This window comes from Diuraphis noxia, unplaced genomic scaffold, assembly GCF_037042655.1.
Source record: "Diuraphis noxia isolate RWA-SAM2 unplaced genomic scaffold, SU_Dnox_SAM2 contig0003, whole genome shotgun sequence".
Lineage (NCBI taxonomy): Eukaryota > Metazoa > Arthropoda > Insecta > Hemiptera > Aphididae > Diuraphis > Diuraphis noxia.
In genome coordinates this window covers 81,409,393-81,430,284 of record NW_028301713.1, presented here as the reverse complement: position 1 = coordinate 81,430,284, position 20,892 = coordinate 81,409,393, and the positions used below count along the sequence as shown (strand labels likewise).

General features: G+C 36.7%; 1 protein-coding gene across 2 annotated transcripts in view; it reads left to right on the top strand.

The window, feature by feature from the left end:
- The window catches only part of N (neurogenic locus Notch protein), a 49,799-nt gene that overhangs the window by 8,463 nt on the left and 20,444 nt on the right, over positions 1-20,892 (top strand). For both annotated transcript variants that reach the window (XM_015520138.2, XM_015520132.2), the window contains exons 3-5: positions 15,588-15,865; positions 17,927-18,125; positions 20,308-20,441. In XM_015520138.2, the coding sequence (XP_015375624.2) occupies positions 15,588-15,865; positions 17,927-18,125; positions 20,308-20,441 (611 nt within the window). The remainder of the gene's footprint in view (positions 1-15,587; positions 15,866-17,926; positions 18,126-20,307; positions 20,442-20,892) is intronic.

The window sequence follows — 20,892 nt, the reverse complement described above, 5'->3', positions numbered from 1 at the left end:
GGTTTTTCATTGACGGTCGGAACTATTGGTAAGAAAAAACTTCTATTACTATACCAAACTATTTTACGTTATTCGTTCTTATAGTTTTTTTTTTTTTTGAAATTGGAAATTTTTACCGTCTTAAAATTCGATCAAACTTTATCGAGTACCTATTCCCAATGGGAAATACATGACGTCATCCGATAAATATCGGGCCTGACCAGAGGCGACTCCAGGAGTTTTATGATTGGCATTCTTTCGTGGGAGATGGAAATTACATTATGCACGGTGTATTGTGGGAGCTAATAGGTAACTCTAACAAAAAAGAAAGAAAGAAAAAATACGTCACATTTTTACTACTAATAACAGCGCTAACAACAACACGATTTACATTTTGGGATGCGTAGTGTGTGCGAGTCAAATCGGTAATGACAAAACTCATATGCATATACCCACCATGATAAATTTTATTAAAAAGATTCTCTCACAAGACAGTAATAATAAGTCGTGTAAGTTTTTCTACGTTCTTCAACCCGACGTTTTATTGTCCTCGAAATCAATCTGGTGTAATCCGAACAGTGGCGTCTTACTGTAGCGTAGGGTCGGCCTTAATTGCAGCCCGTGCCTTTTGTTGACTTGTTAACGACATCGTATTCACAACAGCTATATGTTAGCGTATATATACTGTACAAGGTGTATAGCTGTTCCTATAAAAATATAAATCTTCAGTTTTTAGATTTTGTTATTTTATTTTTGTACATTTTTAATTATTACCGGCGAATTTTATGAGTAATAATGAGTTAAATACAAAATGGCAACGATTGGATATGTTATGTTATTATTATTATTATTATTTTTAATTTTGCTGCGGGGCTTTTCTTGAAGAGAAAGGGCACGGTCCGTGCGGTTCCCACGGAGAGCAGTCGGCCATAGTACCTGGTCAGGTGAACAGCAGCAGCAGCTACGCGCGCACAGCCTTCCGGGGGCTCTTCAGAAATGACTATGTACAGCGTTGCCATTCGTATTGTTTCAAATGCAATGCAATCTCGAATAATTAAGGTAGAAAAAAAAAGTCGATTTGACATTTTGCTAATACCTGTCAACATTTTCTGGCGCAATCAAATTGTAATATACTCAAAGTAGTATTTTAGTATTTGGAGGTTTAAAAACACATTTATATTTTTTGCTATAAAACTGGTTTTTTTTTACTAAAAACGATTGCGTGGATATAAAAATAAATGTACACCATGTCTGTGTCAATAGAATTTATGTTTATCGAATTAATGCGTACTTTCTGAAATATCTAGTTATTAAAAAATATATGGTTATTTGGGCACTTAATTAAGAAATAAAACTTTAATGTTTCTATAATATGAGAAGTTTTAGTTTGCGATTGAAATAAAATTGTCTAGGATATTAATTTATCATTTTAATACATCGATGAAGTTGTATCATCGATTATCTCTTTTTATAACGGATAGCACTACGCCAAGTCATCGGACCTTTAAAAATCGGTTGACATACGGTATGAAAAAGGGGCATTAGATTACGAGCGTTTGCGTGCTGGAATAAATGTGAGGGTTTTGGAACAATTGAAGTCTCTGAGCCGTAGCTCCCCTCCTGTGTATACTCCCCGGGGTTGATTCAACGATAAAAAATGATCACCGCCCTCGTGCACCATACACACCATTTGGCACTCAAACCCTACTGTGAAACCAGTTTTTTATACGTTTTCTAAAAGAACATTTGTAAAAAAAAAAGTATTCGAATTTGTACAAAGTATTTCGTTTACATAAAGTATAGATTGTTACTTATAAATGCGATGTGTATACCGAATTATCTCGATCCCGGACAAGTGCATTATACATAAACGAGTTGCCGAGTTGCGTGTCTGTTAGTGTACATTGTGACAGCACTAGCAGTTATGGTTACTCTTGGGTCCCTACATAATATACGTAATGACTCATGTAATTATAGTTATGCTGGCGAATCCTCGTTTACAACATGTAAACCGGCCGACTGGACGGAAGCGGACTGTGTAATTTTTCAAGAACCGACGAAACACTAGATTTCTACATATAAATATTTACATTTATAATTAATGTTACTATTTAATTAGCTAATTATATGGGTGGGAGGCGTCGGTCTCCGGGACAATAGAGATTCTATTTATTGTTATTATTATTATTATTATTTTACATGTTATAATCTGTAGTACCGTTGTTTGATTGGAGGCTATAACACGTCTTTTAGATTTTATGTTATAACAAAGTACAAACATATTTATTATTTGTAGTAAACCAAAAATATCATAGTATGCGAGACGCGTGAGATGTTCATTGTATCTGTCGCGTGTGTATATGTGTGCGTGTGTGTAGTAATATTTATTGTCACATACAAATATACAATGTGCGAGATTTTGGGTAGATCGACATCGTCTAGGTCCACTCTCCCCACCGTTTTTTTTTTACTGATGAAAGGGTGCAGTTTAACGTGCAACGTACGCCCTCAAGTACAAACCATCTGGTCACGGTTAACCGAGTATGTTTCGAAGTAATTAAGCTTGGTATTGTATTGCAGGACACGATGAGGTGACATATCCTAAAATGCATGCATATATTTTCAAATAAATATCCCAACTGTGACGGTTGTCTGTGTGTATGTGATTGAAAAAAAGAAGGTTTTAGGCAGGTGTATAATATATATAGGAGCGATACTGTATAAACGTCAGTAGAACAAAAACCATTACGAAGAGATTTCGGCGGCCCCTATAATTTCGGAAGGTAGTCCATTTCGCCAGAAGAATTATGATTGTATATGTATCCGTTAGAGGTCCTGTCATCCCGGTACCGCCTACTCCTACTCCGGGTTCGGAGCAACGTGCCACTTAAAATGAGCCTGATAGGAGGGGCGGATAGCTAAGAAGAAGAAGGAAAAAAAATAGAAACCACTTAAGAGCGGTTTGGCTCCGGGCGAAAACCGAGCCGACCCGGCAATTTGGTCGGCGTGGCCATTACCCCGCGCGGGAGAACCGGAGCGGTCCACACGCGTCTTTTTATGTGGTTGCCCTTACTCATCCCCGTCTTATCCGTCTGTAAAATCATTGGAACGTGACGTTATGGATAACTTTTGTTTGTCTTCGTAATAGCTAGGAAATACCACTTGAACCACTATGACAACGGTGCCGAAATGTTTTAACTTTCCAAATCAGTAAGTGCATCATATTGACCCATCAGAAATTTGTCTGTATATCACGATAATAATAATGTGGCGACTGCGTAGTCTGGTTTTGATTTATAAGATTTAGTAAGACTACGGATTTTTTTGCTGACCAATTGATTTTGTGAACTGAAATAACTTACATCATTCGTGCACCGTATATTAACGTTATCTGTAATTAATTTTGTAAATAATACATAACAAGAGTGTATTTTATCAATAAAAAAATATTCTTAGATTGTTACAAACAAACCAATAAAACGAATGTTGCAGTACGGAATGCTTAGCAAAATAAAAATATAAAAAACATTTGTTTTGAAGCATATATCCAATTTGCCAATGTATATTTATTTCAAATATTTATACCGATTGTTTATTTTATTTTATTTTCGTTTATTAACTATTCGATATGTAATCCAGTTTGATTCAAAACATTACGTCCCCATATGTGACACATCTAGATTTATCGGCAAGTTCTTTCTCACGGTCGGCCCAACAGATGGCGAAATTGTTGTATCCATCATACGAAATCCCTACCGCGTGTATTACAATCATATAGAGACATATGACGTTTTAGGCATACATAATATATAATGTGTATTACATATACAAGTATACGAAGAGGGGATATACTCTCGTGTTAAGTGACTTCTAACGACACTCTTGGCTGTATGATAAGTGGGGTTTGTTGTTTTTTCACGTTTTAAAAAATGTACGTTATAGTCGTAATAAATCCGGAGTGAGACATAACACACGAGAGCGCTTATGACCTCTCGCCAGATTACAAGAAAACAAGTACTCGTTGTTATTATTTTTTAAAGTTATTACTCTTTATGTCCCAGACTAGCCGACACGAACGTGCTGGAAGGCTAACCTGCAACATATCGAAAACGTTGAGCTGATTTTGTATAGACTCGCGATGGAGATTATATCATGCGCCCTTCTTTTAGGGTTTATTTAGTACGGAAGCGTGTAACAAATTAGTTCGAAAAACGGGTAAAAAACAAAATATATAGATATATAGACTTCGATTAATATTTTGTTTACTAATATTCCTTTCAAAATGTTTAGAAATCCATTTTACATTTTAGTTAGATTATTATTGTTCAGTTATAATAACGTTATGCATATAATCTAAATTCTTCGCACGGTCACAACTCGTAGTGTCCTTAGCGACCAATAGCTGCACGTACAATAATGTTTCGTATGCACACGGCGTGTTTGGTTTTTATTTTTTATTTAATATTTTTTTTTATTTTTGGGTATCACTGAACAAAGGATTTTTGCGTAGGATGCACACTAAAAGATATGTACGCAATTTTTTTTGTTGGTAGTTTTGTGCTTAGTCCATCATCACATTCTAAGATTTCCATTAGACAGCCATGGTCAGCAACAATATTGATTTATGCATAGCATCGATCCTTTAAATTATGCTGTGTCAAGCGTAATGTATTATAACCAAGAAAGGGTAGGACAATGAAGGCGCGGGCCCATTGTTTTACTTAAACAAATGGTTTTTGTGATGACCGAATTCTAAAGGGACAACATATTAAGTTACAAAATAAAAATGTAAATTGATCCTTAAGAAAATTTTAGTTATATAAACGTATACTTATTTAATTATCTAGGTATAAGTATTAATAACATGTTTTTAACTATAAGGTTGAATATTAGGTGTTGGTAAATTAATTAACATATAGTTGCAATATAATTGGTTTTTTAATGTTTACTTATATATTGCTGATCAGTGATTATGATGGCACATTTTATTGGCAGAATAAATAATTTTCGAATAAGTCGAATCAACACATTTGAAATTTTAATAATTTTAATTATGCTAAAAGAAAACATTTTATCATAACAACTGTCCCATTTTTCACAGTTATAACTGTTATAAATATAGTTATAGTTTATAAATTATATTAATGTTTTTTTCAAAATCATCAAGCTTAAATCAATTGTTTATGTAATAGATTTTATTGCGTAGGTTCAAAATAATAAATATTTTTACATACAATATCAATTAATAATATGCAAATATTAATTATTATATATTTTATACATGAATAAGTCAATAGTATCTTATATTATTATTTGCAGTTTAACTGATTAGTCGGCGATTTAAAATATATTTAAATTCTCAGAAATTATTTCATTATTTTATTAGCATATAGTTGTTTGTTTTATATACCTAATGAAGTAATGATTATTTGATTACCATTCTAGTTTATATTTTAAGGAGGTATTCTGCTCTTTGACCATTTGTTTAGCTGTTACTTATTATTACGTCGTTTTATTTATTTTCAGTCAGTATTATTATTTAAAGTTGGTTAATAATTATTATGATTTTTGTATTCAAATATTATTTATAGCTTGGTGTGTGTGTTATTCAAAATTAAATTTTTAATAAATAGGGTTACAGTTTTTGATTAAAAGTAAATCTTTAAATAAGACACGAGGCAGATGGGTAACTGAGGTTACATAGACCATTCGGGTAAATCGTTAGAGTAATTTGGATGAATATAATAAAAGGGGTTTTGTATTGGGTTATTCTTCAAGTCATTAATTTCCAGCTTCGACTTTAACTACTGCCGTCTTTTGTCCGGGAAACGCATAGCTACAATTTTTACTGTTTTTTTTTCATTTGCGTGTGGCCGCTTTGGTGGTGGCGCTTAAAAGCATTGATATTAACAAAAATATCTTTTTATATTATATTTTATATTCATTATCCCCAGGGGCCATCTAGAGGCATTAATCATTTGGTTGTCGTCATTACAAGTTTATTGAAATCGACTGTTGCGCGCGCGCTTCTAACGTCTATAACGCGGCAGCAACCCGACGGGACACGAACCGGTTTTTTATGATTTAAGTTTCAGATGGGTTGCTGGAGAATAAAAATTATCTTGTTTTGTCACCACCGGTAAGTCACTCGGACGGGTTTAATAAATCGTGCGGATTTTCTTTCGGGACGACATTCATAAATTCATAATGTTTATGAATACGTAATTGCGCTCAAAGGTAAAAAAAAAACATGGCCATCCACGAAATAAATGATTTTTATCAACTTGTATCGTATTATTTATATACGATGTTCTCAAAACACCGGGACATCGTTGTATGTTCGTAGGAATAAACATTGATGACCGTGCCTGATTTTGGCAGAAAAATATTATTTCCTAAATGACCACAGTTCACATACTCAGACGATTTAGTGTTGATTTTTTACCCGCATTTGTCATACAAGACCTGTATAGTGTGTATACTATATTATGTGTCTGTGTATGTACATTCACACGGGGTTTTTTTCTACCCAGTTTTTACATGTAATAAACGAATGCATGTGTTCGGCACATGTGATCGTTTAAATGTTTAAGGATTACATTTATTTTATTGCATGGGAAGAGTTAAAAAAAAAAGTAATAGTAATAATAGTAAAGTCGCTGAGAAAACAATGACTCGTATTTCAAAAGTCCGTTCTATTATTATTTCAATATCTAATCCGTCAGCAGCGATAACCGCTGCTTTCACGTCCCAAGTAGACGTCCATTGTGTATAGGCTACCATACACGTCCAAGAATTATGATGTACACTGTCCGTCTTCTAACCTCTGTGGATCGTTGTTCTACTACACACGACGCGTTTATACCAATTCGATAGGATATATAATATATATTATTCTATTTTACTGGCCGTATAACACTCGAACCGTGACGGTTTTTTCTACGTCGAGTGTAGACTGTACAGACTCGATAGTCCAACACACACAGTGTTTACATTGTGATCGTCTTGACATTGGAATTCTGTTGCGTCATCATTGCCATGTCCGATCGATCGCCGCCGCACGCCGGTGTCGCTCCAGATGATAATTTATCCGAAGTGTATTTAGGTATTATATACGCGTATAATATAGGGGTCGTATTAAAGTAACCGGTCTATCTTCACCCTTTTTGGTATTACCGAGCACCACGCATGTATTGCACAGCCCTTTTGAGGTTTTTGAGATTGAGAAGGGGTGAGCTGCAGAAACGGCAGCTGTTTTGCATTTTAACGGAAAAGCAAGACGGCCGCCACGTAGCGATAAAATATGGTTGATCTTCAATATTCGGCCGACCAATTCCGCGTGTCCTACTCATATAGTCATATGTAATGACACTATTATGAAAAGTCGAGACCAATGATCCATATCGATCATCACGATTCGTTGATTTGCCCGAGATCCTTTTTATTCTTCTATATATCTGTCGTGGGCTATAGAAAAAGAGAAAGTAATACTGTAGGAGTGCAGTTCTTTCTTCATTTCAAATCTGTATATCTAAGTGTGCTATCATCAGGTCTTCGCACGTCTGTGTTTTGGGTGTGATGCTAGGCTTATGAAATCCTGCGTATAGTAAACACATTTCCTATATTCTTTAACGTTGTAAAATATGCGATTGTATATTATGATATATTAATACGGCTATGTAGTTATGTTTTATATTTAAATGATTTATTGGTAAAACAAGAAACGTATAAATCGATGAAATATTGTGATATTTAAACGTAATATCACTTGGACTAATAAAAATATGAATGTATTATTATACTTATAATTAATGGTCAACAATCAATTTCGTCTTCGATAATTATGTAATTATTATTAATTGTGGTTATGATGATTGTTTTACAAAATAATTGATTTGTAAGTAAGGTATATAATATTAATATGCTGCGTTAGAATGTTATATCATCTGGTTATAAATACTATAAATATGTATTTATAATCAATGGTTAAAATAATATTTGATTGGTAAAGGCCATTATTTACAATTTCAAACTAAACATATTTTAATCGACAATGTTTGTATAAATAAATTAACTTTTAAGCTCTTATATTTTCTGTAGGTATATGTATGTTGGTATTGTTAAATATGGATTTATATTATTTACAATAACATATACGTCAGTCATTTATTTGAGTGATTGACTACCTAATACCTATTGCTATTAAAATATCATATTCATGCCGTTTAAAAACGTGTTTAATACCGAAAATAAATTATTGTTTTGAGAATATTATATGCATTGCAAATATAAAATAAATCTGTTAAAAAAATAACCCTATATAAACTTTAGGCCCAATGTCGCCACTTGTTGATCGAGCAATATTACAGTTTTGTAATATATTATCGTGTTGCCGATGGTGTTTGGTGACAACTGGTTTTCTTCTTCTCGCATTACCGACGATGTACTGAATATATAACGAAGGTTGTCCTTTCAAATCCGATATCTTCTGGTCGAATAAATACGAACCTTTTGGTTTTTTATCGTCTCCCGCCGGCATTATTCCTTTGTAACGTTTCTGTTTTTTCGTTCATGATTTTTTTTCAACACTCCAGTAAACAAATTTTTGAATATCGTATATCAATGCGTGATTTTGCATATAGTACATGTAAGGGGAGGGCTTCATAATGATAATAATAATAATCCTACGATTGTACTATATAATATGTACACACATATTTATCTGCGGGATTATTATTTGTATTTCGGACGGTCCATTGTTTGTCACCGAGATGAAAAAAATAAACATTAAAATGCATACCTATCGGTTACTCATAGTTTTCTGCACATTTTCAGATGTCGAGCATTTGCCTTCAGGCGGACATGACTCTATAGTCTTTGTCGGAGATTGTTTTGAAATAAGAAAAAACTCGATTTTCCCTTCTTCCACAATATCCATTAACCACTGTTCGCAGACAATAATTATTATCTGGCATTCCATTTTTCTTTCTTTAAACCGGCAGCTCGATAAAAGAAAACAACACCGTGCAATTGTTCCGGAATTTCAATCATTTGAACGATTACAAAACGTTATCCTTCTAGCCGTAAATTGGTGGTGATATTCGTTTTATTCTCAATATATACATTTGAAGCATAAACTGTGTCATAATGTATAAATGCTTTGATGAACTTTAGTGGCAATACTCTGAGATTTATATAATATTATTACACTTATGTCTTATTCATTATTTTAGTCTTGACAAGTAACGTCCGTTTTTATACGCTATGTGTTGTTGAATCGTATTCAAATCGGTCAATTATATTTTTCTTATAAACTGTTTGATGAAAAATAAAATGAACACTTGTTATTATTTACATAAGTACACCTATAAATTTATCTGATTAAAAAAATAGTAAGAAATACGTGTAGACGTATTATACTGTTTGGGATATGAACTATAATAACAGTTTGTACAGTGATTCGTTTTAAATTCGAGGGTTTACTTATAATGAATGAGTATGGTAAAGCGTTCAATATCTTTATTAAAACCGAACGAATAAACAACTTCGGTGGGTTTGCAGCGGGAGAAAATGACAGATGTTTGGTAATAAACGCGTCTTGCTTCTTTATAATATATATGAAACCTCCACCCCCCGGGTTTTTATATCAGATCGAGAACAACGACCAATAGGGTCTTTTACAATATGGGTAGGTACACGCACGAAATCTCCTGTAGGTTAGGTATATGTGTACCTATATGCTCAGAATTCGATCCCACCATAATATTATACACCGTACGCGTATTGTGTGCAGTAACGACGATGGCGTATGATATTATCATATTATATACATCATGGTTGTGACAAAACTCGTTGCTCGTCGTCCTGCTTGGTTCCTTATGGACAAAACTCGGCAGTCTGCTGCAACGTCGACGAATATTAATATCAATAACATCAGTACATAAATATTATTATTATTATGATCGAGAAAAAACTCGGCCGTTTCTCCGCATGTATAACGTCTGAAGAACGATTCGTTCTGTATATTATGATGATAATAATAATAATATCATATAGCTTCCAGTCAGACCGCTCTGGTCTCGCGTATAACGATAATAATGATAATAGTGCAGAGAGATGATTACGAGAACGCTCAGGGTTGGTATAGGAAAATGATCGGTTAGCCGCCGTGGCCCGTAATAATATAGCGTGGCGCACACGGTCCGTGGACGAACGTGGCTCGGTGGAGGCGGCAGATCGGCCGGTCTCCTCCGGGGGCGCACGTTCGACCGGCGGGACCCTTCTCGTCCTGTTATTATCGTTCCGCGCGGTAACCGACGGTACACGGACGCGCGGACGACCCCTGTGTGCACGAGACCGCGCCGCGCGCCGATTCGCCGGACCGCGGGGCGCGCCGACCGTCGCCGGCATTATAATGCTCGCGTACGCGTAAACGTATATTATTATTGTTATTATTATCATTATTATCGCCATCATTCGCGACGCAAAACTCTCCGGAAACGCGTATATTATTATTATTATTATATTTGCACACGACGTGCATAATGTGCATAAGGTATAACCTGTGCGAAGACCACGGTCGTACCGTTTATATATTATTATTATTATTATTGTCGCTTATCAACCGGCGAGCATCTGTCACGCGAGAGTATTTGTCACGACGCAACGCGCGCTGCACCGCTCTGTACGCGCTCGCGGTACCTACGCCGCCGCCGCCGCCGGTTAATTAATTAATTGGCCATGTAAATGCAATTACACACGCGGTGGCTGATTGTTGTATGCCTAATGAGCCAGCACGACGACCGCGATGTCTAGATAGTGTGTCGTTTTCCGCCGCGCCGCCGAAGTGCAATACCGAAACTCCTGTAATAATAATAATAATAATAATAATAATATGCATTATACAATAACCCACTGCATCGCGCCGAACCTACAGATATATTATGTACCTATAACATTATGCCGTACTGCAACGGTGTTGTATACCTAATAGTATATGATATTATATAGTAAAATCTTATGATGGTGTCACAATAGAGCACTATCATTGTGTATACCTATATGTATACAATAATATTATTTATGAAAATAATAGTAATAATAATAAACCTACATTATATACTGTACACGCGGTGGCCTGTGGACATATTTTTTTTTACCTGTGCGTGCGTATAAACGTAAAAGACGTCAACGAACCGGAGGCGTGTATACTATATTATATTATATCCATAGCAGAAGAATGCTAATAATAATAGTGGCAGCGGTACAATACCGGGAGCCCGAAGGTCTCTCTTGGATTGCCGCCGTCGCCGCCGCCGCCGCCGTCCGGGTACTTTGACCTAGCGCGGGCTAGAGATGTACACGGCGCGCGCTGTCTCTTTCCCATTTTACGAATGGCTCGCGCTTGCTCTACCGTCGGCCACGCCCACCACCCGTAATTTTTCGCTCGCCGGCCGTCCCCCTGTCCCCTCCAATACCTAATTGGCGACTGTGGTTAATTTTAATTTTTTGGCATTCGGATAAAATTGGCGGTTTAATAATATTATGACGAACTGTGCAGTACATCATAATATTATTATGATAAACTGCATGTCTGCATCATCACTGCTCATTATACAATGTTATGCGCTTTACCGGCAACACACGTTTGGAAATGACGGTTATGTGCTATTATTTGTACGTAGCTGCCCATAGGGAATATTATGCGCACTGCGATCGCTGCTATAGATAGTTGTACATCGTACGCATCATAGAGAGACATGTGGTCGAAATATTACCGACCGTTTTATCCGTTAACACACGAACTGTGACAGTCGCTCTTTGTTTTGAAGCGGGCTACATCGTCAGCACGCGCTCCAGTCGGTCGAGTTTAATAATGACATTTGACCATATGCGCTTCTGCACCAACGGCCTGACTGTTGGTGGTGGTTGTGTATGGGTATCTACTCCCAGCAGCATGTTTATGGGAATCCTTATTGCCTGTATAAACTCATCACGCGTTTGATATGTACTGTTTTCGATAATATTTTTTAACAACGCAACGTCGAATTAAAAAAAAATCAACAACGGTGCACGCCGAGTCTATTGAAATTCACTGCAAATATTCGTCATAAATCTATAATGAAGGTTTTGTTTATTTAACACACGGCAATGCCTGCATGATGTGATGTATGCTACAACAGATAGGTGTATTATACGCGCACTCGTTCGTGCGTGATGAATAATATATGACGGGTAAAATGGCATATTATAAAAATAAAAAACGAGCGGCTAAACACATGCGAAACATGCACTGGGCACGGCGTACGATTGCGGCATTTTGAATGTGCACAAAGATCGCTAAACGAGTAACGACTATTATATTATTATATTATGTACACGGCACTCTGTCGATAATTCGCGACGACTTAGGAGGAGAGACTATATTCACTGCCGAGGGACAGTACACACGGATTCCGGTTTTCGTAACCGTGCAGCAGCAGCAGCAGCAGAATTACGATTATGCATATTATGTTTGTGTAGGTAAAATAATCATACGGGCGCGTATTTTGCATATTGCAGCCGAGCTCTATGGGATTTACGGTATTCGTCCGTGTGGGGTGATTTAATGTCCTCATACGCAAATATATATACCGTGCATGTGTGCGTGTAACAAATTGGCGTCGTACACGCTCGTCGCTCGTACGTCGTCGTCTCGTATATTGTGTACCTACGTATATAATAATATACGTTTATTGCGCGGCACCTATGATATGGGCTATGGGTATGCGCAAGTCATTTCGTATGCAGAGGGCGTCCGGTTGTCGTCGAGACTGGGCAGAACTATCAGTGACGTCTCTGGCCACGACCATGTATGTATAATATATAATAATATGTTCATGATAGTATGTGTGAGTGTTTGGATCAATGATGTTTATGTATATTATTTAAATACTTGCACAAAGACTGAAAGACAACGCGTCGGAATTGATTATCGGAGAACGCGAATTCTCGTCAGCGGACACTTCTTTCGCGTCGTTAATTTATTAGAAGTCATGGCCGGACACGACGCCGTCGATCTGGAACTAATGTCACATATATATAATATTGCCGAACGGGGGTTGTCCGACGATTGCGTAAAACTTTAAAATACAATAATATGGTGTTTGTATACTTTTGTATAGTAATTTATAGTATAGTAATATTCTATGGTCAATTCAAAATGTGTGTAGGTATATATAATATGTAATATAAGTTAGGTACAATAAAATAAATAGATACGTCGTATCGTATATTTAAATCGACAGGTGCCAGACTAATATATGCTGCATACACCATAAATATTGTATTATTTATAATATATAAATCGTACCTGTGTACTGTTATTGACCGATCATTATTATTATTGGAATGTTTCTTGTTTTACATGGCGGCGCCCTATGCATATATATATTGTACATTCATACATAGGTATTACTATTATATTAACCCGTGCTTCGTAGTCGTTGTCGTAGTGTCATAAAATAATAACAGGTGGTGCACGGGTGAGGCGCGATAGAAAAAAAAAAACTATACACAGATGGATTGTGTTTTGATATCGTGCCGACTGCCGACAACGATGAGTGTGCGTTTAAGTCTCCGGCCGTTGTCGAAACGGGTTCAAAACCGAGCACAATAATTTTTCTTTACTGCGAGTTGGACGTGCGCTCGCTCTCGCCCTGGCTCGCGCGCGGAAGAAGGATGTGGAGGAGGAGTGAGGTGAAAATATAAAAATCATATATATAATATCGTTTGTTGTTAAAATATTAGGCTCGGCATCATTAGGCCGTTTCGTTCGACCGTCGGCCGTCGTCTCTATTCCATCGTATTTCTCTTCACGGTCGGTGAAACAATCCATTAACGCGCGAGCCACCGCGCGGTAATCCGACCCGCAGGCACAGGTTTGACGACAAAACGAGAATGGAAAAGAGAGGAATAAATAATATATTAGTTACCTACGAGACCGCCCGAAGGCTAATGGACAAAACAGTCAGCCTGCAGTATGCTTTCGTTGTGGATTTTGTGTTTAACGACACAACGGAAATGAATTCGTTTTCGTCGCGTCGGCAGTATACCGTGCCATAGACACCAGCTACCAGGTACCATACTGTTCATCATCGTATGCTATACCAACTATGTATCCCTATCGTATACTGCCGAGGATAAATGTTTCTGTTATATCGTTTTTCTCACTGCAGATGATCCCATCATAAATATACCATCGTTTGATTGTTGCAATCTATACATTATGTACACGTATATGCAATATATTATAAATTATTGTATTATAGGACGTGTATAATATACACGATATACTAAATTGTTTCGAAATCCTACTTTGACCCGGAACGATGAAGAATTTAGGTTCTTTTACATTTACCATGTGTAATACTTGTGGGTGTAGAACGTGAAGTATTAAAAAACCTCGGTTGTCGGGTATATACGGCGCGTGAGGGTTGTATGTGTGTGTGTTGCGCAAACCCTCACGAACCCATATAACGATGCGTCGCGATTATAATAATAATAATAACAAGACAGAAAGAGAGGGAGTGCGAGAGCGAGAGAACGCGCAAGCCGCCCGCAGGTGATCCACCGCGTGTATATACAACATTATATATACGAGGAGGTAGACGCGGTGAGGTTCTCTGCGGCGGTGGCGGCCGTGGAACCGGTCGACCGAATCCGAATATTATGGTCGGAGATACGATCTGGTTTTTTGTTCTAAACAATATTTCCAGTGGTCTTCGCCTCGCCCTGCGCCGCCGCCGCGTATAATATTTTATTTATCTCGGCATCTCGTGACCGCTCCTTGTCTACGACGCTCGCGCGCGCGCTCACTCACACACGTACACACGCACACGACCGACCGGGTATAAGAACGTGCTCCGGGCGGCCGATATATACGTGTGTAATGCACACACACACCCGCGCGCGATTGGATATTGTGTATTATATTATTTTGTAGTAGTATATCTCCACCACACGCGTGGTTGATATAGGTACCGCATATACCGTATTATAAATTATAATATATTGTATTATTGTATACGCTATCGATGTTCCTGCTGTCGTAAACATAACAATAATATCGATATAATAATATTTATACGCGATATGTCTGTACTGTGGAGTTTTCTGCAGCGTTTACCAAAAGTATAAACATTTGAGAGCGACCTCATCTCATGTTAGGACTTAAAGTAACGAGTAGGTTACCTATATTAGAATTGAAAACCTAATTTGCGTATTGTGAATATGATGGGACTTCAAGGGACTCTAAACGGTATATAGCTATTTTAACGAAAAATGCATTTTGCCCACGGCTGATCGTGAAAGCCCATATCGTATTTCGGGGGGGGGGGGGGGAGGGGTAGCGACGTCGATACATTCCTCACAAGTGTAATCATGGTATAACGAACAATTTGAGATGAAGCGAGTTAGCTACCGTGGTTATGGCTTAATGGCATTACCTATATATACTTGCTTTTGGATAAACGAAACGCACCGGAAAACGAACTAAAATAATAAATGCATCGTATAAATATTATATTCATTACACAACCGATTTTAACGTGTTTTCGTCCTGTTTGCAGCTGTACTGGACTGTTCGTCGGACCTTACTGTCAATGGAAAAATCCCTGTCACACTGGACCAGTGCCCCGGTGCCAAAACTCCGGGACATGCGCCGTCACGCAAGTGTCGCCTCACTCGCAGCCCGGATTCTCGTGCCAGTGTCCGCTGGGATTCACCGCGTCCCTATGCGAGATACCCATATCGAACGCGTGCGATTCAAAACCATGCCAAAACGGCGGCACGTGTTGGCTGCACAACATCAAGGAACATCGGTGCAACTGCGCCCCCGGGTTTACAGGTATGCATAACACAAGAACGTGTCATAAATCAACTATTTGAAATAGGTTAGTCATATAGTCATAGTGCGGCCTAGTCGGATCGCAGTATGACAATCGTCATGCGACATCGCTTCCGTCCTCGGACGACGGGAATGATCTGACGAGAAGTATATTATTACAACATACGAATTTTAGTTCGATCGATGCTTATTGGCAGGCTTATCCGTCATAATGCAAGGGTGCGTAAAGGGGTGGACCCGAGGTACTCCGATCCGCCCAGAAATACCGTTATATCCCATATTATTACACGTCATCATCACCCGACTTCTATTATACCTATATAGATCTCAAGTCACTTTTTGTCGAAGTCACCATATAGATTATAGATGTTTCGACTATCCAAGGCTATAATTCTATATATAATATTGTGATAGAGGTAATATAATATAGGTCCCTATATACGGTTATAGACGTTATATAGGAAACGAAGATCGTCGAACCGGGCTTGGATAATCGTATTGTCGACTCGTAAGGGGAAAAACAATAAAAATAATAGCAATGTAATATATAGCAGAGAAAAAAAAACATTCCGTGAACACGGCTTTTTTCCTCCCGATAAACTCGCACCGTATAACGCGGCGGCAGTGGTATCTATCTCTGTTTGAATATATGTATATATATATATATATATATATATATTATATTTCTATATATATATATATATATCACTATACATGTATATAATAGAGTATATATGTCGTGTGCAACGTTTTATTGCGTGGCGGCGACGAGCTAACAAATTGTACGTGTTCATACAACGTCGTTACGCCTCCTTCGCCGTCGTCGTCACCGTGTTATACCGTCGGTCATTTTTCTCGGTTATTTCTATTATATTACCTTTACAAAACCGCTTGCGCACAACGATTATTCTTTTTTTTCTACTAGCTAGCTATTATTTTTATATGTGCTTAACCGCCGTCATCTCTGGAGTTCCGGCGTAATCGATTTCCACGACACTACGTGTTGTGCGCCGCATTTACTGGTCGCGAAAACACATTTTGCATTTACGTTGTGCCGCTCTCTTTGCGGGTCAACCCTTACAGGAGTGGTGATGGTGGTGGGGAGGTGGGGTTAACCACGTATATTTTAAGCAAACGATAATGGATGACGTATTCGACGAATGTGTGATGCGCAATGTGCATATATGTGTGCACTTGTGGTGGTTACCTAACGTCTGATGTTGACCCTATACTACGACACGAGTATAGATATAGTAGGTAGGCATATTATAGGTTTAATATGTTAATGAGCGATAACCGACCGCGTTCGCTTGGCGCATCCTCTTTACCCGTTCTGAGATTTGTTAACAGTTTGACGATGTGTATAACATTGTCTGCCTACTTTCTCTACACGACACGAAATATAAATATATTAATAAACTGTCCATATTTTTATAACGTTCGTTGTTTATGAAAACCGAGTTCAAGCCATTATTCTGGTACTGCATAAACGGATAGAAATCAAACACATCATATAACGAGTATATCACACAACTATACTATATGTAGGTTATATATACTAGCTCTAAATCATGCAATGTCTTTGAAGACAGATAAATAATTAATATTAATTTAAGTTAATAAACGATGTTCTCGAATATTTTACAAAAAATATTGTTGTATATAATTCAAAATTCTATTCTTTTGCAGACTTCTCGTTTCCATTATTTAAACCTATTTTTGTCTAGACGTATTGACAATAATCATAGTCATAATTAATGTTGAGTTTTCTCTAGAAAACAGTTACAAATAAAGAAGTGTGTAATATACATATGTATAGTAATTAATTAATTAATTCGAAATTAGACATTCTGTGTCAATTGGTTTATCTCACCATTAAAATAATTTGTATATTCCTATATTATTATGGACATTGACCAGTTTTATCCAAATGGTTGTTTTTAAGTTTTCGATATAACTGCGTGAATTTCACATACTTAACTGAATCGTGTAAGATTTCTTTAAGTGTTAACCTTTTGAATGACATTCGATTAACGCATTTGATGATTTTTTGTGTCATAGGACCTAATTGTGAGTTGGAGGATCATTGCGCTTCGGGACCGTGCAAGAACGGAGCAGAATGTACCTCTAAAGACGATTCTTACGAGTGCACGTGCGCCCCAGGGTTCACGGGCACAACATGTTCCGAAGACATTGAGGAATGTTCAACAACCGAACCCTGCGTGCACGGACAATGCATCAACACACATGGATCGTATGCGTAAGTATATTGTAATAATTATGTATTATATTGTTCTCGAAAACTAGTTATTATTTTTTATGCCCGTGGTTTCGTCGCGCTGTGACACCGAATACACCGCACAGCCGCACGGGTGATATGATTAACTAACGTTTTTTGAAAATAAAATATTAGGCACAGTAGGTAGTGTATGCACCTAAGAAGAGTGCATAGATAATAATATTATATAATAAATATTGTCGCTGTAGTTTATGTATATTACATCCAGTTGTTATTATTAAACCGACGACGAGATAGACGATAACCTCTGTCGTCCGGTACATTTGGGTGGATAACGTTAATTAGAGTCAAAAACCCCTCGCAAATAAAAAAAAACCGGCTTATAAGAATTCCTAGTATATTATAATATGTTTATTCGAGTAGGAACATTCAAATCAAAAATGATGAAAAACTTGTAGACGAAAAAACATTCTGGTCGTGTATATGCATATGCATACGCATGTGTTTGTGTGTGTGTGTGTGCGTGAGTGTGAGTGCGTGCGCATATAAAAAAAATTCAACGCACGCAAACCGACGGTCCATAATTTTTAAGTCGTCCGCGGACGTGTAATTATTTCTTTTCCGTAGGCGTTCTTGACCATATAACTGCATAATGATCCACGCGAGCTAGTTTTTATTTTTTCCTCCCCCGTTTCTCTGAAAACAATATTTATGTACATATATATAATGTTATTATATACAATATGCATCATACCTCGTGCACAAGGAAAAACATCATATTTTATATTTTACAACGTTTAAAGTAGCGTACACAACAGCTTCACTGACGTGTGTACGCGAATCGCCTGCAGGAAATCCGAGTATATTTTTAACGCTCCGACCAATAATAATATACATATAATAATAAAATATATTAAAAACGATAGAGCACGCGATATTGTCTAGACTTCGGTCATCTAATCTTTTACACGGACGCGTTTCGGTTCACTGGTCACTCACATGCACAAACACACACATATATAATATATATAGTTTAAAGTGTATACAGTTCTTGCAAAATTCCAGTGTTGTTGGGAAACTGATGTTTTTGGCGTATTTGTGTGCTAAGGTTTCACTAAATCAGGCCATAGGTTACGTCTGTACCGTTTTTGAAAAAAATATAGCAAAATACTTAGAGAAAAAAACACATATAGCAGGACATTGTCGTGGGACAATTATAGCAGTGTATACTGTTTACAATATATAGTGTAATATATTATGTTTCTGTGTGTGTGTATTATTTTTATTTTAAATTTTTGTTTACTTTGTTTGTCATACCAAATGATAAGAAATAGCCGCCCACGCCAAATTCGTACACAATACTACACAACTGTTGTTTGTGTGCAAAAACGAGCGATAATTTTTTTGAATTTTTTATACTATTTCGTTTTTCGGTTCACACGATTTTTTAGCTAGGAACAACCATTCAGTGCGACTATACACAATTGGCCCATTGTCTCGGGACCATGTTGTTCTATCATAAAATACGCAAAAAAAACACAGTTTACCAACAATAAACTCGCCTCTCCGTTAAAATAAAAAAAATGCATTATAAATACAGAGTTTTGTGGAGGCGTTAAAAGTATTTACGTAGTAATAATTATACTCTATTATTAGGCACTATTAATTGTTCGTAATTTTTTTGTTGGGAAAAACTAGATGTATCTATCTACAATATTCTACATGTAATAACTACAATATGTTAAGAATTCCTAATTTTATGTTCTATTGTTACTTGAATAAATTACATTACAACAAACTATAATATGAATTAAATCATCCTTTAATCTGATTTAAATTTCACTAAAAGTAATAAGTGGGTACTTAAGTTTGGTATTTAAAAATAAATACTTCATCATATCGTTAGTATAATGATGTTTTATGGTATAGGTTGTAAACATTTTATAGCAATTACAATGTTATTAGTTTTGATCCAATAATAAAAAAGTTCTGTATTTATTATGCCATTTACCCGTACTGTTGAAATAATATATACATGATGATATATATATATATTTAATGCAAATACATTATATGGTCTTGGGTTCGCAACTGACGCGTTATAAAGTGATAAATCGGCTAGAAGTCTGCGTAAAATGAATTATTGTTTATGAAGTGTAATGTATGTATTAAACACAACTTTAACTTGTATTTCTGGTTTCAGGTGTATTTGCGAACCAGGTTACACGGGAAAAAACTGCGAGATGGTATACGTCCCGTGCGACCCGTCGCCGTGTATGAACAACGGCAGGTGTATGCAGATCGACGATCTCAATTACGAGTGCAAGTGCAAGTCGGGTACGATCATTTATCCTAGTAATACATAATATAATTTATAAATGTCTGTTTATTCGACCAAAATACGTAACACAATTAAGTACGGCCTGATCTTCTGAAAACCAACTGGGTATTAGGTATCTCTGTATATAAATGATATTTATACCATCATGGGTCAGTCGACGGGGGTTCTTCTATTACTCGTGTTGAGATATACTCATGCACGCTCAATGGCCCCTAAATCTCGCCGGGAGTAAAATACGAGACGAACGTGCTTTGGATATACGTACCTACAGTGGACAATGTAAATAATAATATTGTTCAGACATCATCAGTGTACCAACCGATGTCAAATTATTTATCTATTTATAATGAATGAATGATATAACTACACGATGGGTGGGCGACTAACGAAACGAACAAATGAAGAAAAATTCACAATATCGATTATTGTCAATATCGACAAGTTTAG